This window comes from Lipotes vexillifer, unplaced genomic scaffold, assembly GCF_000442215.2.
Source record: "Lipotes vexillifer unplaced genomic scaffold, Lipotes_vexillifer_v1.1 scaffold257, whole genome shotgun sequence".
Taxonomy (NCBI): Eukaryota; Metazoa; Chordata; class Mammalia; order Artiodactyla; family Lipotidae; genus Lipotes; species Lipotes vexillifer.
Window position 1 is genome coordinate 467,003 of NW_006778935.1, and position 27,125 is coordinate 494,127.

Consider the following 27,125-nt stretch of genomic DNA (forward strand, 5'->3'; position numbering starts at 1 on the left):
CAGTTGTAGGATTCTGTATTTTGATTGCTCCATGAGTGCCTTTAAAGTCTCACTTGTACTTTAAAGAAACCAAACTGGATTATTTCAGGCAATGCATTATGGGCAAAGTATAGGCAAAAGATACATCAACCTCTGTGGTACATATCTACAATGGAATACTACTCAGCCATAAAAAAGAACTAAATAATGCCATTTGCAGCAACATGGATGGAACTAGAGATTATTATACTAAGTGAAGTAAGTCAGAAAGAAAAAGACAAATACCATATGATATCACTTATATGTGGAATCTAAAATATGACACAAATGAACCTATCTAAGAAACAGAAACAGAATCACGGACATAGAGAACAGAATGGTGGTTGCCAAGGGGGAAGGGATTGGGGGAGGGGTGGCGTGGGAGTTTGGGGTTAGCAGATGGATGCTTTTATGTATAGAATGGATAAACAACAAGGTCCTACTGTATAGCACAGAGAACTATATTCAATATCCCATGATAAACCATAATGGAAAAGAATATTAAAAAAAGAATGTATATATATGTATAACTGAATCACTTTGCTGTACAGCAGTAATTAACACAACATTGTAAATCAACTATACATACTCCAATTAAAAAGAAAAACTACATCAACCCCCACCTACAGACCCATACTGAATGCAAAGACCTCGGCCCTAACATTAAAAGACGGGTCAACAATTGAACCACATTTATATGCTTCAAGTTAAAATAAAGCGTTTAAGGTCTGTAAGCATTATTTTTAAAAATGATTACTTGCTTGAAATAGAGACACAGATGTAGAGAACAAACTTATGGATATCAAGGGTGAAGCGGGGGTGGTATGAACTGGGAGATTGGGATTGACATACATACACTATTGGTTCTAAGTATAAAATACATAACTAATGAGAGCCTACTGTATAGCACAGGGAACTCTGCTCAATGCTCTGTGGTGACCTAAATGGGAATGAAATCCAAAAATGAGGGGATATATGTATAGCTGATTCACTTTGCTGTACAGTAGAGCCTAACAACATTGTAAAGCAACTATACTCCAATAAAAATATTTTAAAATAAAATGACTCGCGTTAACTGACTTTTGTGATAAAGTGACCAGAATACAGCTAGCTGAGAGGACAGATAGCATATTCCATGGCCCCATAATTCTATTCTAGGCTCCTAAGCTGTACTCAGGTGAAAGTGATACCACAGGCTGAGTCCCAAATACCATTTCAGGCAGACTGGGAAATCTTTACATTTCTCACTTGATCTGATCTAATTTATGAATTCTGCCATCATTTTGATCTGTGGTAATTACATCTGTATTTTGTATAAATCCTCTCACTTTGATGGCTTGTGTGTTCTGTTAGGGATAGTAACATACATAGAGGCATAGGAATAAGGCAGTGGTGATGGGGAAAATGTCAATGCTGGAGGTGGTAAGTATTATGATCTGGATGCAGTTAAGTTTTGAAATCAGGAAGTAGGCAAGATTATCCACACACGTGTATACGTAAGTGAAAAATTTGTTCAATATCTTCCAAATATCAATTAACCAAAAGGACATGCTCTAATAAGCATGGGCTGTCTAGTTTGGACAGTGAGATTAATATTTACATATTACGTTATTAATGAATTATAAAATTGTAACTAATAGTTCCCAGAAGCTGAAACATTTAGTTTATTTAATAAGAGCAGGGTCAAACAGTATTGAGTTTGAATTAAAAATCCAGTACAGAATTATTTTATAGTCCTACTTGTTTGGCCAGCTAATCTTAAATTCAGTGGAAATGCGACTGCAAAAACACCCCAAATCTTATCTTTAAGTATAAATTTCCGCCTGGACCATACACATATATACCACGTACTCATGAGTATAGGTTTCACATCATGACTTTTAAACAAAAGGAACCAAGACTGATAACAAACAAACCATGGAAAGTAAGAACATTATGGGCTTACTGATCTAAGCCACCTTCCCAGGACTGTACTTGCTCAGGGATGGGGTGGGGTGGACAGCATCACTCGGGAAATCAGAAGGCCTGAGCTTTAGGCTGGCCTCTGGCCTAGCCTGTTGTGTAACTGCTTGGCTTCATTTGCCACATCTGACAAATGAGGTGGTGGGAAGCTCTGCTTAAGTTCCATCTCCAGCTCTAAAATTCTAGGACACTGTGATCAGAATAGCAGGCACACATTGAGGGCTTTGGATGAGAAAAGCCGTGCACTAAGCACTTTCCATGTAACAACTCGTAATCTATACAACAATCCTAAGAGCAGGCATTTTGGTATTGTTCTTATTTTATGGATGCAGAAAGTGACGCTCAGAGAGGCCAGTTGCATGTCTCAGTCACACAGCTGGGAAGAGAAAGAGCAAGGATTTAAGCCCAGGCAACCTGGTCCCAAGCCCAGGCTCTTAAGCTCATAAGAGTCATACTGTTTCTTGTAATATGATGCATTGAAAAAACCCAGGGCATACCGGTCTACAGAACTGTGTTTTTGCAAAACTTCAGGCAGCTAAATATCTCTGTCTGATTAACAAGTCTTTTTCTTCCTGGGTGGTCAGCATGGACTTCTGGGATTGAATGTTGTTATTGCAAATAGCAACCAGAAAGACCTCTGTAGCAAATAACGTAAGCGTGAACTCTAAGAAACGATGCTTGTTTAGATCAGCAGGGTTCAAGAAACCATTCAAACAAGGTGTTGATCTGAGCACAATAATGAAAGAACTTGAAGGCAAAATCTGTTTCCCCAAAGCGCAGTGATCTGGGAAAACAGCATGAAACCAACCAAACCACCACAAGGACAGAAGCAATGGCTCTCATTTCACATGGAACATCCATTCCTGGACCCAAAGCCACAGCTGGGAGCTTCTCAAACTTTACTGCACATATGAGTCACTGGGGGGCCTTGTTAGAAATGAAGATTCTGAATCAGTAGGTCTGGGTGGACCCAAGACTCTGATGTGTAAGGAGCTTGCAGGTGAGGCCTATGCAGCTAGAATGTGGACCACACTTTGTGAGTGAGGGTGAAATAAAGATGGTCTTGGAATCTGCAGAACTCAGTTCTGTACCCATTAGCTCCGGGCCCAGGGTTAAATCTTCTCATCTCCGTTTCATCAAATAATCTTACCTGTATATTCCCTTCAGGCTCTAAATTTCAATATTTCTAATGATGGCCTTTCTCATTTGACCCTGCACTGAGCTTCTACCTGCAGGATCAATGGGAAAATAAAATGTTCCCCTTCCCAATCCCCTAAAGCCACGTTTCTGCAATGGTAGAGCAATGGCCCAGGCCTCTTCACACATATTATGCAACGATAATGGGCGCTCCAGCCACAGGTAAAACCACCCTGAAGACAAATGACTTGCAGGAAAGTGATTTAAATTTGAAACTTTCTACTTTGGCCAAAATCTCTTTGAGACTCACTTGCCAGGGCAATAGTAGGCTGGTTACAGTATTATGATGGATTATAACCCAATACTTTAATAGCTTATGGAGGGGGGGGTAGATATCTTAATCACATAGACCTGCACTGTCCAACAGGGTAGCCGTTAGCCATATGCAGTCACTGAAATGTGGCCCATCTGAATTAAAAATACACATCAGATTTTGAAGGCTTTGTATAAACAGAAGAATGTAAAATATGTTAACTGATTTTATATTGATTTCATGTTAAAATGACCTATTGGGTTAAAATATGATATATTGGAATTCGAAAAGATACATGTACCCCTATGCTCATAGCAGCGCTGTTTACAATAGCCAAGACATGGAAACAATCTAAATGTCCATCGACAGATGAATTGATAAAGAAGATGTGGTAGATATATACAGTGGAATACTACTTAGCCATAAAAAGAGTGAAATCATGCCAGTTGCAGCAACATGGATGAACCTAGAGATTATCATACAAAGTGAAGTAAACCAGACAGAGAGAGACAAATATCATAGGATATCGCTTATATGTGGAATCTAAAATACTGAAATTAATTCAACCTGTGGCTACTAGAAAGATTTAAAGATTTAAACTACATCTGTGGCTTGCATTATTTTTCTACTGGGCAGTGCTGCTACTCAAAGTGTGGTTCTCAGACCAGCAACATCAACATCAACTGGGAGCTTGTTAGAAAGGGAGGATTCGTCCTCACCTCAGACCTACTGAATCCGAATCTGCTTTTTTACAAAATCCCAGGTGATTCCTGTGTACATTCCAGTGTGAGAGGCTCCTACAACATAACACAGTAGGTGTTCGGGCTCTTGGCATACGTGAGAGACATGCTAAAAGGGTATTGTGCTTGCTGAATTTTCTAGACCAACATTCCAGCAAGGCAATGGAATCATTTTTTAAAATTTAAATTAAATTAGTTTACAATTTAAAATATCTATTACAATTATACATGAAAAATTATGTGCACCACATATGTTCATATGGGGGGGGGGAAGGAGGCTGTTTCACAGAGGATACCTTAGTTACTTCTGAATTTTCAGCCACCATGTATGTGAAACTGATGTTCACCAGATCTGTACCACTGCAGACACAAACTACCCGCCCTTCCAGGTCATTTTCTGACTTTCCAATAGCTTCAAGAGCAGCCAAAATTTTGGGATCCTATTGAGGTAGACAAATAGGAAAAAATACATTAGATCACAGAGCATGGCAGAAAGATGGTAAAAAGAAACTGTTTGATGTAAAAAACATATATTAGGGAAAAATTTTTTTTTTCTATCTAGAAATGCCCAGATATCTGGCGTTATTCTAAAACTCCTGGGGGGAAAATCTTTAACACTACACATGACTGAGTCTCATTTGGTAAGAAAAGTATTATACAATTATCGGTTTAGAAGACTGGGAGGGAGGGTCTTTCTTTCGATTTCTGGTTGTAGTTATGGGAGGACTCGGACTATGGCAACAGGACAGAAAGGCTGACTGGGACCTGCTTGCATCCACAAAGTTCAAAGGGATCTCTCACAGAGAACAGTCACTAAGGATTCAGGCAAATATGCAGGGCATTGCCACAACCAGCAACCACAAGTTACTCAAAAATGAGATTAAGTCTTTCAAATAGTCTGGACACAAAGAGTGAGTGTGTGCACCTCTAGGAGCCCTGGCATCCTCATCTGGAATGAAAACTGTGTAAGTTTACCCTAATTAGCAAAAAAATAGTGGTTTTGTCCTCCACAAGAACTCAGGGGGAAATGCCAACATGGTTACACAGGGATTGTAACTAACATAAAAGAGGGTCACTAAAGAATATAAAACAAAAACAAAGTGAGGAACATAATTTCGTTTTGAACATTTAAAAACTTGCAGGGCTATTATGGAAAAGGGGATAAACACTGTGCTAGAATATTCTAGGAAAAAACATCTTTGAAATTCCTAGCGCCACTATGCAAACAGCTTCTTATTCAAACAAAACAGTCACTGTGAAGAAGCCTGATTCATACGCTCTTTCCTTCTTTTTTCTCTCAGAGGCAAACTGAGGCTTCAAGGTGAGCTAATGGGGCTTCCCTGGTGGCGCAGTGGTTGGGAGTCCGCCTGCCGATGCAGGGGACACGGGTTCGCGCCCGGTCTGGGAGGATCCCGCATGCCGCGGAGCGGCTGGGCCCGTGAGCCATGGCCGCTGAGCCTGAGCCATGGCCGCTGAGCCTGCGCGTCCGGAGCCTGTGCTCCGCAGCGGGAGAGGCCACAACAGTGAGGAGCCCGCATACCGCAAAAAAAAAAAAAAGGTGAGCTAATGATGAGATTTCTAAACTGTGCCAGTTCTTCATTCCCAGCTGATGATTGGGGGGCAGTAACAGGTTAAACAACATTCTGTGTTTAGAAGACCAGCAAACACCAATCACAGGTACCTTTGGTGTGGCTCCCAGTCGAACACTGTTGATGAGAGAACATTCTAGAACTTGTCCTTCCTGCAAAGAGAGAATTTAGCATAGCAGTGAGCCTAAATTCTGCCAGACCTATGGCACAGACAAGGTGACAAATGTTTGTGATGATGAAGGCAATGCTGACTAGAGTAAGGCAGAAGCGGGATTAAAAACAAATAATAATAATAATTTCCAACAGTCAGAAAGTCAAGGCCCCAAACATTCCATTTCAAATATATGTATGAATGCAACTTTGAATAATTATTTATAAAATGTTTATAAAATGTTACTTTTATACATGTCATAACATTAATACTGTATGTATATTATTAAATATATGTGTGTACATGAAATAGTAAGTGGGGCTATGCTAGCTTTTATATAACTCTGATTCTACTTTTTGTAAATTTTACCCAAAGGTTCATGAAATGTGTCATTGTGCCGTGTGTTAAGTCCTGGGGTATAACCAGATGAAAATGCCCTTAAATGCACCCCTGAGACTTCAGCTTGAACATCTCTCTTCTGGGAAACCTTTCTAACTCCCAAGACTTAAATCAGACTTGCCTGTTTAAGCTCTTGTAACAACCTGAACTTCTCTTTCACAATTCTCAATGACTTGTAACTTTTTTCTTTTTTTTTTGGATGCGCAACTCTAATCCTAGGCTGGAATCTATGAGGATCACATCCTTGACCATCAATGTATCCCCGACTCCTAGCATACGTTTTTTAAAGGCTTGAACGAATGAATAAGTGTAGGGTCCATGCCCTCAAGAGGCACTCCATCACTTGTTGAAAAATGAAATGCCTTCACCCTGAGAGCAAGAAGGAGCAGCTTGCTCTTTCTGAGCCATACCTTGCCTTCACTTCTCCAGGTCAGAAAGAAGCCAAATTCATCCACCTTGAAGAGGCAGTTGGGTTCAAACACAAAGGATTCCTGTGAAAAAGAAATGTGTTGATCTGCATGACTCACACCATTTTGAATCTAATAAAAATGCAAATATCTTTTAGTCTCTAAACAAAAGAAAAATGCATCCTGAATCTAATGACCACATTTCTTATTATATTATGTAATGTTTTCGTTTTGAAAATTTCTTGCATTCATTTTCGCATTGAAAGACTGATCAATTTTATACAGCATCTTCTTTTAGGGTAGTTTTAAGAACAAAACACACTAATGTTCTGAAGGTCACAGAGGAGAAATTTGCTCTAAGATCTTGGAAAAGAGCTCCTGGAAAGAAGAAGGGCTCCCAAGTTCCAGCCAACTGGTATCCCTCCACACAAGAGGAATTGTTGCTGGTCTCTAACAAAATGTCAGAAATCAGGAGATAATTTTTTTAAGTCACTGAATTTTTTTTTTTTTTGTCTATACAATTCAGCATTCAGATAATTCCTGAGCTTTTTGCTTTTATATTCAACCTCACTTGGTGTCCCATAAACCAGAACTTAAGCAAGATTTTAAGCTATTCAAAGTGTAGTCCTGGGACCAGCAGTTTCAACCTCACCTGGGAGACTGACTGAATTGGCAGAATCTAGGGCTCCAGGCCAGACGGACTGAATCAGAATCTCTGGGGTGGGAACCAGAAATCTGTGTTCCAAAAAGCCCTCCAGGTGAGTCTAATGCTCACTAAAGTCTGAGAACCACTACTGTGGACATCAGGAACTCTGTTGAAAACTACAGAATCAAAATTCAAATCAAGATGGAATGTTAGCCAAATGCAGGGGACCCAGAGCAGCTAAGTTGTATTTGCCAAAGGATTCCTGCTAAAATAATTAGCAAGAAAGCAACACTTTTGTTAAGAACGCCAGGAAAGTTCTATGTCAGTGGAAGCAAAAGGGCATTCAGGGAATGAATCCAGATACCTTCTGCCCTCTGTTTGCATTACATCAAGACTTGGCACCCACGTGTCAACAAATCCACTTGTTCTTCTCGTGATCTAAAGAACTTGTCCTCCTAGATAATTACAACACTGCTATAGAGAACCTGCCTGGCAAACAGGAGCAGGGTGTGACTTCAAACAAAGAGCAATTACTGGATTCAAGATTTTAACTGTAGTCCAGACTCGCAGTTTCACCCACCCAAACATATCTTTCCAAATTCCAAGGAAGCAGCAACATTCATCAAGGTAAACCCAATGTCAAGAGACTTGGCCACCTTAACGTGTCAGAATTTAGAGTACCAGGGGCCCTGAACAAAGCCAACTTTTAAATTTGTTTGGGTAGTTTTCGAACAGGTGAAGAATTATCATAGGTATTTCAACTCTGTACCAGGCTCGTGCTTAGCACTGTAGTCACAGAGATGAGTAAGACGAAGGAAGGGGCATAATGTGACCTTTGCTTTGGGAATCAAAACCCAGTTCTGCCAGTTATTATTTACCTTCTCTTGCAAAGACCCTTTTTAAGTCTCAGAATCCTTATCTAATAAAAGGAAGTATTTACACCTACCTTTTAGGGAATTAAATGAGATGATAAATTTAAAGTACCTTTACATTTTTACCATGAATGTGAATCACATAGTTACAGTTCAGCAAGTGGTAGCTACCATCCCTCACATGTAGTTCAGGTTTATATTTTTGGTAGCAAATTATGAACAACATGAAATTGCCAATTTGTGATGTCTTTGACCCACAAAAATACACTTTTAGATGGTTCAACTTTTTAGAAAAGGCTTGACCCAGAAGTTGACATTTCAGATGGGTCTTAGAGGATGAGCAGAAGTTATCCAGGTGAAGCAGCATGGCAGGCATGTAGGCTTGACCTGTCAGTGGGGACTTCTGAGGAGCTGGTGTGGTTAGAACATCTTAAGGGGATGGTAGGGGATGAGTAGACGCATAAATAAGGCTAGATAAGAAAGGTGCTGTACGTCATACAAAAAGGTATTGAACTTGAATGAAAATGTCTTATATCATTACTGACTGAGAAATGAGAATAATCAATTAATTAAACTATGAGAATGAACACATTTTAGAACACTTCCCAAGTAATATCCTAATGGTAATAAAGAATTTCAGTGTTCAGAAGTATGACCTAAAGTGGTATTTACAGAGTAGACCCACAATGAATCAGCTACCATCATTATTATTTACTTATGTGCACCCTATCCAATTCCAAATAAGGACTTGAGATGATCCAGGAAATATACACGATAAATAAGAATGATTTTCCAGCTTATTTTGAGGTGGAACTTTAAGTTCCTTGGCCTTCTTAACTGCAAGGAGTTTTTTCTTTCTTCCTCTCTCAATTACTTAGTACCCTCAGACCTTACCATCACCACCTGGAAATTTGGATTCCTAAACATCCCACTCTTGGACCCTTCCATCTGATGCTTTTTAGCCCCTAGCTCTACAGTCCTCACTCTTCTGTATTAATTTGACTTCTTGCAACTTCCTCTTCATTAACCCTGCCAATCTCTCACTAACCACCAGAGTTCTCCTTTTACTTCCATCCTTGTCTAGCTTATTTCCATGGTCCAATATTACAATCACTCCCTCACAGACACCCTCAACTCCTATGTCTCATTTTCTGTTTTCTTGGCCAAAATACTAAGTCCACCCTGTCCATTTTTTTATTGCTGAACTTGATGAAAGAAAACCACAAAACTGGATCGTCTGGCTTTGGTTTAGATTCAAGATTATCAGCTTCAAAAGGATAGTCAACATGACTTTCAACCTTGTAATTCTTTCTTAAAAGGTCCCCCACTCTTTGAAAGGCCTGTCTCATTGCTTCTTCTCATACCCCTTTACTCCTAGCCAATTACTGGGCTTCACTGATTAAAGGAAACTCCACAGATGAGAACTTTCTCCATCTTTCCTCCTAATAAAGCATGCTTTCTCCCATCAAAGGTCAATACCCCCACTTCTGCTCCAGATTCAATCTTCTTCCAGGTTGCATCCTCTTTCACCTACAAAAGGATCTCAGTCTTCTGTTTATCACCACCCAATACTCAATTTTTTCTCTATTAGATCATTCTGATCAGCACACAAATATGTTCACTTACTCCCTCATGTCTCTCATCCCCTTTCAGGGCATAATATCTTGAAGAGTCTTTCTCTAGCCACTGTCTCTACTATCTCCCTTCCCTACCATCTCTGACCAATTCCATCTGCCCTCTGTTTCTATCACTTGCTAACATTCCTCTGCCAGGTCCACCATGACTTACGTTCGTGCTGCCAAATGCAGTGCACGCATTCCTTTTCTCCTTTGATTTGATCTCTGAGTGGCTGGCTATTCTCTCCTTTTGGAAACTCTGGAATCTTGATATTCTGACTGTGTTCTGTTCCTTTAGGTTCTTTTCCTTCTACACCCAACTTCTACATGTTCCACAGGAATTGGCTCTGGGAATTCTCATTTCCACTACGTTCCTAGACCTCCTTTAACCCCAGGGCTTTAATACCATCTATTTCTTGATAACTTCCAAATTTATAACAGCAGCCCAGTCTTCTCTGAGTTCCCAATTCAGACATCTAACTCTCTACTTGACATCTCCACACAGATGTCGCAAAACTAACACATCCATAGCTGAATTCTTTACTCCTCACCCTTATCTCTCTAAGCCTCTCCATCACAAGACATTCTGGGCTCAATAAATGTCACTAGTATCTATCCATTTACTGAAACTGAGAGTCATCCTGTTTTTTTTTCTTTTTTTTCTTTTTGGCCACACTGCTCGGCTGGCAGGATCTTAGTTCCCTGACCAGGGATTGAGCCTTGGTCCTCGGCAGTGAGAGCACGGAGTCCTAACCACTGGACAGCCAGGGAATTCCCCTAAGAGTCATCCTTGACTTTCTATTCCTGATTTCATTTTCATAGCATTTTTCATATATATCCATTTTGCTCCATCTCCACTACTGCCACCTTGGTCCAAAGCATCACCATCTCTCCCATGGACTGATCTTCCCACTTCTACTCTTTCTTTCCACAGCAGCCACGTTGATTCTCCAAAGTTTTAATCAGTTCATTAAAATCATTTAGTAGATCCCCATCATATTTAGGATAAAATCCCAATGCCTAGCATATTAAGGATAAAATCCCAACTCCTAGCATCTCCTGTGGACTGATCTTCCCACTTCTACTCTTTCTTTCCACAGCAGCCATATTGATTCTCCAAACTTTTAATTAGTTCACTAAAGTCATTTAATAGATCCCCATCATATTTAGGATAAAATCCCAACTCCTAGCATGGCCTAAAAGGTCCTGCATTAATCTGGGTCCTAGAGACCTGATCTCACACCACTTTCTGCCTTTGTGTTCCCTCTTGTTCATTACAACCATCAGGACTCTTTTCCTTGAACTTCTTAAATTCTTCTAGCCTCAGGGTCTTTGCATTTGCTGTTCTGCCTGCCCAGAAGTCTCTTCATCCTACAGGTCTTGTCTTAATTATCCCCTCTTCAGAGAGGTTTTCCCTTACCTCCCTAATATTTTATTTTCTATTTTCTATTACAGTATCCTGATTATTTTCTTGCTTGCAACAAAACACAGTCTGCAATTATTTCACTATTTATTGATTTATTGCCTGGCTCCCACATCAGAATATAACCTCTGTGAGGGCAGAGTCCTTGAAACTTTCTTGTTCACGTTTGTGTTCCAAGCACCTAGCACATCAAAGGCACACCGAAACTAAATTCATGGTCTTAAAAAAATAAAATAAGAATTTTTTTTTCAAACGAAATATATCACAGTAGGCCAATATATAAAACATAAACAAAAAGTTACTCAAGTTGAGGGGGCTGCACCAGGCCCAGAGCCCATCAGGTCAGTCCCTGGAGGGCTGCCACGGACAGACATACAAATACCAGGGCACCACCCTGAGGCTGTCTGCCTAGAGGAAGCAGCACCTTTTTCTAAGTCATACAAGCTCATCTTAGAGGCTGGGTGTGGCCCCTGCAAAGAGATCCTTTGCAAAATGGGATAAGAACTCTAAGGAAGGAGAGGAAAAATAAGGCAAATTTGCAAAATAAGGACAGAGTAAAAGAGCTTTTAGAAATACTTGTTAAAACGTCCTACACAATGAGAATTAGGTGCCTATTTGGCACTGGGCTCCCTAGCAACAAAAGCAAAAGGGGAAAAAATATCATTTACCAGGTGTCCATATAGTTCATAGATAAAAAACATCAGATGTTAGGAGAATCAACTTCCAGAACAGAAATTCTCCAGTGAGACCTCTAAGGAGCTGTGATAGATGCTAATGACAAGGTTTCCAACAAGACCCACGATAAACTTGTCAACTGTGACTGGAAAATTCTCAGACCAAGTGGATTCAAACTACCCATGAAAATCAGAGAAGAGACCTGAGGGGTATGTGACAATCAGCTGAAAGGAACTGAAACCCAACCTATTTAGATTTCTTTGCACCTCCCACACATTCTCTATTCTTTTCCCCTAATAGCAATTTTAAATTTCACACAGGTACCTACTGACCAGAACTTGGGACTGTGGCCTCCTTACCACACTGAGGCTATAATATCCCCAGTTCCCTTGTCAGGAAAATCTTCCTCCAGACTTGAGCGTGGCAGGGGAGATGTCAAAGGAAGCTGGGCCCTTGCTCCTTCACAAATCTGTTTGTTTGCAATTAACAGATGGTAGTGGGATCCTCTGGTAAGGATGCAAACCATAATGTAACTTCTTCCAGGGGGCTCAGAATTTCAATTCTCATAGGACTTGGTTAAAACTCATTAGTCACGCTTTAGAGCTCAAGGACTAGTTAACACATCCAGCCCAAACCAGCTCTTTCCTTTGGCCATTGGGAGAGACAGTGTGAAAGGAACAGGAACTCCTGTGAAAGGGGACAAGCTGGTAATCGGGGGGCATTCTGTTTGGAAGAAGCAAGAAGCATCACTTTTGCTGGAATCACTACAGTTAGAAGCTGTTCCTGCCTCAAGAATCCCTGTTCTGAGGGGGTTTTGCCCCTAGGGGCTTCCAGAGATGCTGTCCCCATTTCATCAAGGATAGAGTATATTTAAAAGCTGTGGTCTCAGCATTATCTTTAGTGTATTTTTCCCCTAACACTTGCTATTTCAACATCATTCAATATCACAATTTATCTTTCAAAGATTCAAGTTACTTTCAAAATGATTTAGATTAAAAATATTTTTCCTTTATTTCTATTTTAGAAGTGATTTGGTTAAATGACATTTCATACCATTTCTTTGCATAAGGAGTGGTAGAGATCTCAGCAGGCCAAATACTCTAAATAGGAGGAAAGTATTTGGGTGGGGTTTCTAGATAACAGGCAATAACAGGTGGTTGATTTTATTTTAACTGTGATTTGTGGTTATTTCTTACCTTTCCCTCTCCTGCTCTCTCACCCACCATTACTACTTAAGTTAACTGTGAATGACTATATTTTTCTACCGTGGGGTCTGCATCATCAAATAGGGAATAGTCAAGTCTCACTACCGGGAAGGGATAGTGATTTGGGGCTGGTTAATAAACATGTTAACTTCACATTATTTCAATTAAACATTAGCTGTTCTGGGCCTCTTTTGTGCTTGTGATGGGATGGGTAGATTAGAATATAGAAGGAGTGAAATGAGTGAGGACTTCCACATTCCATCATGAGACTCCTGATTTCTGAAAAAGTGAACCCCTAGGAGGTACAGTGGGGCCCAGACCTTGTAGCTTATCCTTTCTGGGTTTGACTGTCAGCCTCCACACCAGGCATCTGCCAGAGAGTCTTGCACTGGTGCCATTTCATCTCTCCAAGCTTCACTTTTCTCACCTGTAACTTGAGCAAACTGATACCAGCTTCACATGGCTCTGAAAGTTGAGAAAGCCCAAGTGCCTGGGACGAGGTCAATGCCGAATAACTGGTAATAGTTAGGAGAAAACTACTGTGTAATTCAGGGCTACTATCCAACACTCTTCAACAGATTTTCTGTGACGATGCAAACGTGCCAGATGAACACAGCCCAGCGTGGAGGCCATGAAGGTTATGTGGGGCTATGAAGCCCTTGAAATGTAGCTAGTGTGACAGGGACCCTGAACTTTTCATTTTCGTTTAAACAGCCAGGCATGATTAGTGGTTACCTTAACAGACATGCAGTATTTAGAAATAAGGGGAAAAATGTTTGAAGGAGAGTCAATTCTTTAAAGTTACAGTGGATAAATAACAGACCTGGGATTCAAACTGGTTTCTCTGATTCCAAAGCCTGTGTCTGTTCTACCCTGTCAACCTTGCCGAGCAGGTCCCACTCTGCCTAAAATCAGTGGGTGTTTGGGTTGTCAGTGAATGAACACTGCCTTGGAGGCTCCACCTTTGGGTAAATATGGTTTGATCAACACTGGAGGAAGAGACAGGGCTTTGTTAAGGCTGAAGAGGGGCAAGTGGAGTCTGAGTTAGAGAAAAAGGCCATGAAGGGTCTAACCAAATATAAATAACATTATAAACCACTACCACCAAAACAATGCTAACTAAGCACCAGGCAATGGTCTGAGCTTTGTACACATTAACTTATTAACTGCCCAACTTCCCATGAGGGAGGTACTATTATTATTCCCATTTTACAGAGGAGGAGGCCATTGAGGTATGGAAATTAAGCGTCTTGCCCTGTGTCATGTAGCTGGTGGGGCAGAGCTGAGATTGATGGCTACACCGAAGCAGGCATTTACATCACACCTGCTTTGAGACCTGTAAGTGAGAAAGAGACATTGTCAGGGAGTGGGCCCAGGGAACTGCTCAGCATCACATCTGAAGGAGGCTTTGCTGTTCTCCTCGTCACTGAAGGCCAGTAACCATCACTCAGATCAAAAGGGCTTCGGAAATGTTTCAGTTCTAGTTACATTATTTTTAAGGATTCTCTTGTGAACTCCACGAACTGTACAGACTGTATTTATTACCGGGTTGTTGTAGAAAGCTATCAGAATTTTTTCTTGGATCCTGGTATAAAGAAAAGTTATTTTTCCTAATCTGTTGCTTTCCTTGTAATCTGACAGACAGTTTGAATCCTATAACTGTTTTTCTTTCCTGCATTACTCTGGCCACCATGATCAAAAGTAGCAAATCTGCAGCTCACTTCTTTCAATTTTATGGGACATTTTTGCTGCCCATAGAGCGGCTGCCTGCTAATTTTACCCCTAATTTGATGTACTTTCCCATTTTTTTTTCTGTCTTCAACTCAAATCCCTAATGCATTTTATCTAGTGGCACCTACTTCTGTACTACAGCCGACTTTGGGATGCGGAAGAAACGTGTAAATAAGCACGAAGCCCATTTCATGAACACCTGAAACTACTGGGCATGTTACATTGGTTTTAGGGTCCAACAGACCTGATCCAAACGTGGCTGGACACTTACAGGCTTATTTGAGCTTTGTCTCTTCATCTTCAAAAGCAGGGATGGCAACATGAACAATAACACATCTTACAGGCCACCTGTGGGCACTGCAGGGCTTGATGCATAACCTGCACCCATTACATTATTACTGATTATCAATATAAGAACACAGTGACAGTGACTATGACTCATGTTGCTAGTATTGTTTATGATGAATCATCCAAGAAACAAATGTGGTAAATGCCACCTCCCCTACCTTACAGATTTTCTCTGAGGTTAGCAAGTCGCCCAAGAGGACACAGATAATATGTGGCAGAATTATATCTATCAGTACCTCATGGTGGGGAGAGCATCTCTTGTCACTTGGGTCTTCACGATGAGCAGTGGTACCGTGCGCGCTTATTTCCACTGATCCAGAATGCAGATCGGGAGGTCTACACATGAGGATAACCCAGAGCTTGTAAATTACTGTGGAGCTAGACTCGCTAAAGTGTGGTTTCTGCACAGAGAGGTCAGGCTTTGTTCTGTGCCCCAGCCAGCCTCAGTCCACATCAGGCACAGAGGACAAGCCATCAGAACGAAGTTTTAGTTCTTCCTTCTTCAAGGGCATGTCGGGGAGTAGTGACCAGAGGAGACCGTCCCTGGGTTGGGAGCCCCTGCCTTGCACCTCCTTGATTTCGCTCTCAGATAGTGAGGAGCAATCAAGAGATTGTTAAGCAAGTTTTACAGGTGCTGGACCTACTATCTCTCTTGGGTTCTCAATTCCACAGAAGCAGAAATGAAAAGTTCTCCTTCTCAGTAGCCAACCGTGAGCATTTAGAGAGCTGATTTCAGCAATGATCGTGAAATACAGTGAACGCTTATTCTGATAACAAGTAGAAGGATTTAATCCATTCATTTCATTTTATTCTGGCCTCAGAAATGAAGAACATCATCAACTTTTAAAGTGACCTGGCTCGGGAGAGTCGACGAAGGCTGCTGAAAACGAGCAAGAGGAAGGAACAGCACCTTTTCTGACTTATGTCATCTTTTAAAAAGAAACTGGGGGCTTCTCTGGTGGCGCAGTGGTTGAGAGTCTGCCTGCCGACGCAGGGGACACGGGTTCGTGCCCCGGTCCGGGAAGATCCCACATGCCGCGGAGCGGCTGGGCCCGTGAGCCATGGCCGCTGAGCCTGCGCGTCCGGAGCCTGTGCTCCGCAACGGGAGAGGCCACAACAGTGAGAGGCCCACGTACCGCAAAATAAAAAGAAACTGAAACTGGGCCTGATGGTGTTTGTTATTAACAAGGGCTCTGACATATCCTTGGCTCTGTGAGAAGCTGATCGGCTCGATTAGGATCTCAATTTGGGAAGAAGAAGGAATTGCTCAAATGATCCACCTGAAAGAGTCAAACTCTGTATTTCTGTCTGCTCACTTTACGGTCCTCGATATTTAGGAATCTCCATTTTCTCTTTTACTTCCAGATAGAGATGTTGAATCTTTGGGTCTTTACTTTTAAGGTCTGCCAGTTTGAGATGTCAAACTCTGTATCTGTCTCTCTTTGTCCTTCCCTCTCCCAGAAGCATCTCTGTTGTGGGCATTTTGAGGCCAAGTATGAACACTTAGACTCTGCGAGGGCTCTTGTCTTGTAGCAGGGCACTGAGACAGGCTCCCTGATTCTTGCCAGACAACACTTGAAGAAATTATTCTTAAGATATTCAGCAATTACCTCTCAGAGTGCAAAAAGAAGAAGAAAGTCAACAAAACATGCCTTTCGATGGTGTGGGTGGTCACTCAAGAAAGTAACTTTCTTGGGCAGGAAAACAGTCATGTTAGTCAAAACAGTTGCCATAGCAACTAAAATGAGAACAATGAAAGACCAGCTTACTCAGAGCCAGGGAGAAAAAGAAATGTTTTTCGTAACAAACATTTACAACAAACATTAAAAACATATGTCACCACCACCGCCACACACACATCCCACCCCAAAGATTCTCTCCTTGAGCCAACTTTAGTCAGGCTCCTCTGAATCTTATTCCCAAATAGGCCTTGACTTTTGGACTTCTGTGTCTGTCTTTGCATTGCCCAGTGTTAGCAAGAATCCTGCTAATAAGTTGATTTAGCTAGAAACCTCCACCCTCAGTATCTGATCACCCTTAGTATCTGATCTGGTTCTTCAGCCTCCACCATCTCCCAGGTGATGTCTGATCACCCTGGCTTGCCTTCAGCAAGGATCCTATTAGGGTGGTTTAGCCCAAATCTCTCCTTACCCCTGATGTTTCCTCTTAGTAATTCTCCATCCACTGACCCACCCCGCAACCTGCTCCTTGGCTATAAATCTTTTCTTCCTTATTGTATTCAAAGTTGAGTTCAACTTCTCTCCCCTCCTGCAAAACCCCCATTGTAGTAGTCTCCTGAACACAGTCTGTCTTATTTTTAACAAGTGTCATGAATAACGTTTTCTTTAACATCCTCCCCCTCCAAAAAATTCTAAGAACATCAGAAGATGTGCTTTGCATAAGTGCTTGAAACAGGATCGTAAGCTAGTAAATCCTTCTTTTCAGTAAACCACTTCTAATAAAAACACATTCAGTTCCAGAATAATAAATTACAATGAGCCAGGGATTATACATATAGCAACACAGAAGACATACATCTGAAGAGGCTGATCAAAGAAATAACATTTTGAACTATGGCCAAATGGAGAGGACAGTCCGTGTTGAATAGAGTCGCTGAAAGGAAAGGAATCTCAAATAACTTTCACGGAATTTCCCTTTGAATATCGGTATTGCCCACTTAAATAGTCCAGCTTGTAAAAATGCATTTTTTTTTTGTCGCTCCCTTTCCACTTTTATCTTCTGAAATAGCTTATGTTTAGGCTTCAAAGATACACAGTCCTCACTGGCTCTAAGGACCGATACTGGTTCTATCACTTTTTATTGTGTCTAAAAGAGGTGCAGAAATCACTGGCACATGCACATGGAGGACCACGGCTACCAACCTAGAGAATTCTGAGCACAGACTTGGCTTCAGAAAATTGCAGTCCAAAGGTTCAGTACATGACTCTTCTACCCTGAGAGAAGGGCTGTTGCATGAGTTGGGTCATCTAGGAACAGACACCAAGATGAACTTGATTGATTACGGGGAATTGATTGATTGATTACGGGCAATGCGTATGAAAGAGAAAGGGGAGAAGAAACAGGAGTAGGCAGGGAGAGCCTTCAAACCACACTGGCAGGACTAATGACTGTGAAAGCAGAGGAGGGAGGAAGGATGAGCAGTTAGGAAGGGTCTCAGACTCCAGGGCAACTGTGAGAGCATCTCCGCCAGGTGGATGGGAGCCCCAGAGCAACAACCACCCACCAGAGGAGCCTCACCTGGGGCAGGAAAGGGCCGGCTCCAGTCTCTGCCATGTCACTCATTGGCTGGGAGCCTCGGCTGAACGTCGCAGGGGTGAGGATGCTGCAGCGGAGACCGTCTGACTGACTGCACTCCTAGTGAGTGCAGTCTGCACTCCTAGTGAGTTTTGTCTTGGAGGGAGATGTAAATGGCACAGCTCCACGGCTGCCACAGATGGGATCTCTTGCTAACCCTTCTCCAGATCACCCTAAAGGAGCTCCAGTTCCAGTTTCTTAGGACCCTTAAAAGTCTTTACAAATTAGGAACCATTTAAATAACAATCAATTTGAGTCCCAGATATGTAACCAAGGAATCGCTGGATCATCAGAGATGCTTATTAAATATCTGTGAGGTGATGAATGAATTCCCTGCTGGGGACATAGCAGTAAACAAAAACAATGTATCTGTCTCTTGGTTTATATTCTATGTGTGACTTTGACAATGAACAACAAGCAAATAAATAATATATCAGGAATTGATAAATGCGAAGATAAAAAAATCTAAAGGGTAAGGTGTGTGTGTATGTGTGTGTGTGTGTGTGTGTGTGTGTGTGTGTGCAAGGGCACATGCGTTTTTTAAGATGATGATGAAGGCCTCTTTAGATGAGGTGACTTTGAGGAAAACCGGAAAGAAGTGAGGAAGTAAACCAGGAGAGCTGATGATACATGGAGAAGAGCAGTCAGAGCAGAAGCTGCAAGTGCAAAAGCCCTGAGGTTTGTGTCTAATACTTCCAGGGAACATCAATGGGACAGTGAAGTGATGGGTTTTGTAAGGGATTTGTAAGGGGACAAGTAGGACCCTGGAAATTATTTGGAATGAGGTAGGAAGCCACTGCAGGTTTAAAGTGGAAGAGGCGTCTATTCCAACTTACACTGTAAAAAGATCCACCTTACCTATGCCTCATCATGTCTCTGTGAGGTAGGTATTATCACCCCCATTTTCCTGACAAGGAAGCTGTGGCTTAGTGCCTAGTGGGTTGAAGACTGGCTCATGCTCTCACAGCGCACCCGTGAGAGAGACATGGACATATATATACTAACAAACGCAAGGTAGATAGCCAGTGGGAAGCAGCCGCATGGCACAGGGATACCGGCTCGGTGCTTTGTGACCGCCTGGAGGGGTGGGATAGGGAGGGTGGGAGGGAGGGAGACGAAGAGGGAAGAGATATGGGAAACATATGTAAATGTATAACTGATTCACTTTGTTAAAACCCATGCCCTTAACCAACTATGTGCACTTCAAACTCTTCAAGAAAGAGTTCTCTGGCAAAGATTTTACCCTAAATACCACTTAGTACAAACCCTTTATTTGCAAACAATATCCTGGCAACTTGGCTCTGCTGAGCATCCAAAAACTAGGCTCCTTTTTGCATCTCACCAAAGTTGAGAGAATCATCTGCCCTTTTAGGTACTTGGAAGAAGACAATCCACAGTAGGAGAGCACTGGAGGCAGCAGCAAAAGTGTCCTCAGGGTGACTCTTTAGTAGAAAGAGTATGTTGGCTTACATTCCTGGGAAGCTATTCTGGCTCAGCCCATCCACTTCATTAAATGTTTTGATGAGGCAGGATTTCAGAGCAATTGCCTACTATTTATGGTTTTAAGAATAAGCAGTTTGAAAAACCATGTGTTTCTTATTAATGTATCAGAATCACTATTCAGTATTAAAAGACAGGTTTCCCTGCTGAGGATATTTTCTGTCTATTTCTATTGATTGAAAGGAAATGTAATAGCACAGGGAACTCTATTGAATATTCTGTAATAACCTATATGGGAAAAGAATCTGAAAAAGAATGGAAATATGTATATGTATAACTGAATCACTATGCTGTACACCTGAAACTAACACAGTATTGTAAATCAACTATACTCCAATAGAAAATAAAAATTAAATTAAAAAAATAAGTTCATCACATTGTAAATCAACTATATTTCAATAAAAATAAAAATTAAATTAAAAAATAAGTTCATCACATTGTAAATCAACTATACTTCAGTAAAAAATTTTATAAGTAGGTAAATAAAAATTAAAAGTAAATAAAAGATTTCATTAAAAAAAGGAAATGTAAAAAAAAAGTAAAGAAAGGAAATATTATATTCCTTTCATATAGTACATTTTATCTAGTTGTGTGGGGCCTTTTCCCCCCAAAATGTAAAGACTAAAAAAGTCCTGCTTAGTACTTTTTTATCCTTAAATGCTGATTTTCACTGATTCTAAGGTAGAGGTATTAGTGTTTAGGGTTGCTTATGAGGCAGTTATTTGCTCTTAGGGGCAAATAAATGAAAAAACAATTTTTTTGCCCATCATTTCTTTAGCAGAATCCAATTAAGAACTCCTGGCTGTAGTAATATAACAATTATGGTCTTAAATAGATAAAGCAAATCGGTGACTAAAAGACTTAAACAGCCCTCATTAAGGAACTTCAGAAAGTGTTTTTTCAATAGGTAGTCTGGTTTTTTTTTCAATCATACATATTTCCCCAAAAAACGTTTCTTTGTGTAGGGGAGGAATAAGATTTCCTTGACCTACTTAGGGTCCCTGGCTGGGTCTGAAAATTAAACTGACAAAACAGATCAGCAGGAGAAAAGCATATAAATGTATTTAATATAAGTTTTAGGTGACCTGGGAGCCCTTATAAGAAAACGAGGACTAGAAGAAACAGTTAAGCTTGAGTATTTTTGTACTGAGTTTGCGGAAGAGTAGACAGTCGTGGAGAAATATGGGAGTCAAGGAGTATGAGGTAAGTGTGATAAACTGGGAGTGGGGGGCTTCGGGAGGCCTGTTTGTTCAGAGTCTTCTCAGAGCCCCTTTTTCTTCAGAAGATAAGGATCCCCCTTTCATCCAGGAGTAGGAAGCATACCTCTCACATGTGGGTTTTATGACCTGTTTCAGAGGAGAGGAGGGGAGTAGATGGGAAGCTCAGAGTGACCTTCCTGCTTCTATTGTTTTCTCAAACTCCTTCACCTTAAAATACTCAATATACTAAAGGTGCCATATTTGGGGGTGGCATATTCTGAACCCCATCATTTGCAAATGGCAGCCATTCCGAGATGTCAAGTCATCGTACTGATAGCTGTGATTCCTGTATGTTCTCTTCATCAAGACATCAGTTCTGGAGACTGGCTCTGCCCATGAATACATGTTGGGTAGTAGGCAATTCCTTAACTGATTTAAGCTTCTCTTTCCCCACCTGTATAACGTGGAAAACAATCTCATTTGATCCTCGCAACCACCTGCGGGTTTAAAGAGATGATTGACGTCAAGTGCTTAGCACTGTGCCTGGCACCTAGAAGAGCTCAATAAAATCTAATAGGTTCAACTCCTCTGGAGAAAAAGAGAAGTCTCTTTTAGTGAACAGTCTTCTCCTGTTTATCTGAATTGCCTGTTGGGGAGGTTAGTTGTAAAGGACTTTAAATGGATTTAATTTCTTTTTTTTCCTTCTAAGGAAGTCTAAAACTCCTCCCCTTGCCCTATGCCTAGTGGTTCTTACATTCGAGCTGCATCAGGATCACCCAGAGGGCTCTTAAAACACAGACTGTTGGAGTCCACCTGCACTTTCCATTCCCAATTCAGTAGGTCTGGGGTGGAGCCTGTAATTGGCACTTCTAACAAGTTCTGCATGTGCAGCTAAGGCTGCTGCAAGGATCACACTTTGAGAACCACTGCAGGCTAGCTAGCATGGCATCTTTCAGCTCAGCCTGCGAACGGTTATGTTACCTCAGGTGAGGTGTTTAACCATGTTAAGCCTTGATTTTGTAATCTGTAAAATGAGGCTACAAAGACCCACCTAACAACAGGGCTCCTAGGAGGCTTGAATGAAATAATGTGTGTAGAGCATTTACACAATGATACCCTTTGTAGAGCACCTGGTGAGGGTTCACAGTGGCAGATATTTCTACTGCAAGTGAGGTAGGAGGTAGATGGGCCCTGGCTGGACAGCTGGTATTTACCAAGTGAAGTAAAATTAGAGCTTTGTTTTCCTTAGACACGCCAAGGACAAAGTTAATGGCAGGAGCTGAGCTCTGCTGGAATAAAGAGATAAGATGACAACTCCTGAGGTCAAGGAGAACTCCCTGGACTGCACATGTGTAGAAAGGCTCCTCCGGGGCCAAAAGGGAGGGGGCAACCACCCCATAATAGGTGATCTCAAACCTCCCACAGGCCTCTGTGCTGGAATCCATCTTGGCAAAAACACACGCATGCATGTTGGAGAGGGTCCTAGGACAGGTGAGGTGTGGAAAAGAAACGAGATAATTGGCCCAAGGTAAACAACGACCTGGAAAAACTGCCCTATATAAATGATTTAACCGCCTCTTTACTGCACTCCTCATTAGGGAGGATGCCCACACCCTTTCTCTTTGGGTGCGCATCTCTGCCTTGCTTCTGCCTTACATAAACAGTTTCCCTGTGTGCTCTCCCACAGGTTGTGCTGTGCTCATAATAATAAATTTTGTACCTGATTTTACAGTTTTTGCCTCCTTGAAACATTCTTGTTTTCAAATGGGGCAAGAGCCAGGGCCTCTTTGCTTTTAGCCTTTAGCCCCTGGTGGACTAGTGGCTAGAATTCCTGGTTTACATCCAGGCTACTCAGGTTCAATTTCTGGGCAGGGAACTAAAACCCTGCTTTTCAAGACCACTTGCTGCTGTCTCTCTGAGAACATAAGGACTGAAAAGCATCCTCCCTAAAAAGAACCAAAACCAGTAACAATGAAAACATTTATCATCATTTTTAGAAGCAGGGAATTCATTCACATGAAACTGGGTTTAAAGAAATGCCATTTTCTTACTTGAGAAGGGACTTCAAAATGATTCACTTTAAAATATGCTGTATATTTCATTTGACTGTTCATTTGTTCACACTTGAATGAACTCCATTAATTCAATGGCCAGGCCACACGCATGAACAGAGTGTGATCCCAAACAGAATGCAGCCAGGATGTTCTCTGGGTCCCATCGCCATCAGGCTGGAGATCCACAAGGCTGCACTCGTCAACCCTAATTAAAGGAGGCCTGACCACAGCCATTGACCTCCTGCTCCCCTGCAGCTATAGACAAGATTTGAAGGAGCAGATATTGTGCATTTTCCTATTTACACTCAGGTAGAAAAAAAGCAATAAAAAACTAGCACTGTCCACCTGAAACTAACATGATATTGTAAATCAACTATATTTCAATTAAAAACAAATGTTAAAAACAAACAAAACAAGCACTGTCATTTTAGCCACTGAATTTTAACTGAATTCTTTAGCATAGCAGTCATACTCCGGAGACCTAAGTAGGTCCTCAGCTAGCTCCTTATATTTGATTTACTCATTATTTATACACTTTCTTTTTGTGTTGTATTGCTTGGTTTTGTTTTCACCAGCTCCTTGTAAATTGAACGCCAGCCCGAATTTCCTTCTCTAGCTTCCTAGTGGATGCATGTCTCATCTTCCCACAAATAAGTCCTTCCTACACCCTTGAATAGCATGAATCTCAGGTATTAGAGTTTTCCATGAGACTGACTCAGACAGTGTTTCATGGGTGAGATGCTCCTATTCCTCCAGGGAATAGAGTTATCGTCTACCTTTGTGAAGAAATGAAGAAATGTAAACCCAAAGAAACTTCACAGAGAGGGAAAAAACATAAAAGTGAGAAGAGTAAGCAGAAACAAGTAAACAAAACTGGAGCATCTTAGACAAGAGTAACTGATTATTCAGCAAAAGCCAATACAGTTATATTGTTATACAGTTATATATATACAGGAACAAAATGCATCCATTTGTTCATTCTCTTGGGTAGTTTACTATGTTTGTCAATTCTCTTTTTGTGCAGTTTATTTTTAACTAAAACTTATGTGATTTCTGTTATAGAGAAAAGGGAACAAAACTGAGGAAGACTACGCTGAAAATTTAATAATACATTCATAAGGGAAAATGACTGAGCTAAAAGTAATTACCTGAAAGTATCATCATCACCATCCAAACTAATTTGTTATTCATTTCTATGTATCATTATTCGTCTTCTAAGCTAGGTGTCTGCAGACCACAGCCCTGGTTTTGAAAACAAAATTTTCTTGGAACACAGCCCATTCATTCATTTACGGATTGTTGAATGTTCTATGACCGCTTTTGTGCTACAAAGTTAAGTAGTTGTGACAGAGACCCTATGGCTTGCAAAACCTAAAATATTTAATATCTGGTCCTTTACAGAAAAAGTGTGTTGACCCCTGTTCTGTGCCTTTTCAATGCAAGATGATTGATTACATAAAGAGTACCTACAATAACCGTGGCTGGTTGCAGAGAGGGACACACTCCTTCCCCCCTCCCTGAATCTCGCTGCTCGCAAGGTGACTTTGCAGCCCCTCCCAATGTCCCCACTTACTTTGGTCTAGAGCATGCAGCAGAAACTCGGCTGTGTGCAGGAAGGAACAAGCTCCATCTGCTTGCAAGAGGATGACAGACCAGGTGGGGTGGAGATGAGAGGGTCCTGCTAAGACCATCCTAAATCAGCCAGCCCCCAGTTGGACCAGCAAACACTTGAGTGTGCCCATTCCACCCAGATGGCTGACCCACAGATTCAAAGACTACATAAATGGTTGCTGTCCTAAATCACTGAAGGGAATTAGAACGTGCCATCCCAATATATGCCACTTTGCATGTGGATTATTCTGAGCCAAAGGTAATTGAGAATCAACAAATGCAGAAATCAACCTGGTCAGAGCTTCCCTTATCTAATTAAAGCAGAAACTTCTGAGAAATAAAGACTTCCATATAGCCCCCCTCCAGGGAGTTTTGTGGCCATGAAGAAGAAAGTCAGCACCAAGATGTGTCTGCACAAACCTTACTTAAAATAACCCTGATCTTCCATTCGTTTCACCATGTATTTACCTTCCGACAATTTTCTGCCCCTAGAAGCCCACTAAGCTCACTAAGGCAGGTGAAAGGACTGGCCCAAGGTCATAACTTGTAAATGTCAGGGTCAAGGCTCAAGTCAGTCTTTTGTCTTCAAGTGCACTTACTTCCCAGAATTTTGCAAACCATACAGACCTTTCCTTAAACACCTCCTGCTTGGATGACAATGGTCTCTATGCTTTGGGGGTCTGAGAGCACAGATAATGTTATTAGTACTGTTATTTCAAAGGGGGGTCTAGAGGAAGGAACAGGTCCAGCCGTTCTTGCAAAACCCCGGCTGATACCAGCTCTTGCAGCTTCGGATTGTTTCAGCCTGATTAAGTGATTAAGTGCTCAGGCTCTGGCCACACCTTTCTTACCATATGAGGAAGAGGTCACAAGATGATGATGAAGAGAGAGGTAACTGAAGGCGGGTGGGTGTAGAATCATAGGATCCTTAGGTGGAATATAATGCATACTCTTCAGACCCACCTACCTTCCTAGCTCCCCTTTTCTAGCACAGAGATATTAAGAAAATTGCCTGTAGAGATACACCAAGTAAAAGGAAGAGCTAAGATTCCAGCTCACCTTCCTTAAATTAAACTTCTGGTGTTCTCTAACCATACTCTGTACCTCTGGTGTGCACTTTGCACCCCGCCCCTTACAAATCCACTCTCCGCACAGCTACCAAAGTAACTGTCACCAGAACGTAAACCAGATCATGTCAGTCCCTGTTGAAAATGGCTTCCCATAACACTCAGAAAGAAATCCAAGCTCCCCATCCCGGTCCTATGACCACTGAGTCTCATACTCAGATGTGCATCCAAGTCTCTTAGAGGACTAGTTAAAACATACACTGCTGGGCTCATTCCTGGAGTTTCTGATTCACCTATGTGATCTTGGTTTGGGGACCACACTTTCAGAACTGCTGCTGTACACGATGAGGCTTCTGCCTACTTCTCGGACTTCTGTTCATACCATGCCCCTGCTCACGACGCCCACTCCAGCCAGGATGCCAACAGCAGCCCTGGGAGTGGAGGACGGAGGAAGGAACAAAATGCATCCATTTGTTCATCCTCTTGGGTAGTTTACTATGTTTGTCAATTCTCTTTTTGTGCAGTTTATTTATTTATTTATTTATTTTTTTGTGGTACGCGGGCCTCTCACTGTCGTGGCCTTTCCCGTCGTGGAGCACAGGCTCCAGACACGCAGGCTCAGCGGCCATGGCTCACGGGCCCAGCCGCTCCGTGGCATGTGGGATCTTCCCGGACCGGGGCACGAACCCATGTCCCCTGCATCGGCAGGCGGACTCCCAACCACTGCGCCACCAGGGAAGCCCTGTGCAGTTTATTTTTAACTAAAACTTACGTGATTTCTGTATATGCAAAATGCTTCTGGGGTACAACAGAACATACAATGATAAGTACCGTTCATTTCATGAAGAAGAGCCACATAAGCACATCCATAAATTACCCCTTCTCTGACATTCTCTGTGCCAGCATCAGAGCCCACCCAGCTCCCTGGGCTGGAAATCCCAACCTTGTTTTACACTTCTTACTCTCCCTCACCTTCTACCTCCACCAGGTTACAAAATCCTCTAATTCATTTCCAACCTCCACCCCTCCTCTTATTTCCCATGTGTCTGAATGACTGTCTATCCATCCATTAAATCCCACCTCTACCCTCCCAGACACAACTAATCGGCCAGACCCACTTTCCAGTCATATTCAGACCTCACTCTTT

The 27,125-nt window shown here is 41.7% G+C and overlaps 1 protein-coding gene across 3 annotated transcripts in view; it reads right to left on the minus strand.

The window, feature by feature from the left end:
* PLCB4 (phospholipase C beta 4) overlaps positions 1–27,125 on the minus strand; it is a 159,033-nt gene that overhangs the window by 123,836 nt on the left and 8,072 nt on the right. For all 3 annotated transcript variants that reach the window (XM_007452038.1, XM_007452036.1, XM_007452037.1), the window contains exons 2-4: positions 6,720–6,800; positions 5,852–5,911; positions 4,467–4,610 (exon numbers count right to left, since the gene is read on the minus strand). In XM_007452038.1, the coding sequence (XP_007452100.1) occupies positions 4,467–4,610; positions 5,852–5,911; positions 6,720–6,800 (285 nt within the window). The remainder of the gene's footprint in view (positions 1–4,466; positions 4,611–5,851; positions 5,912–6,719; positions 6,801–27,125) is intronic.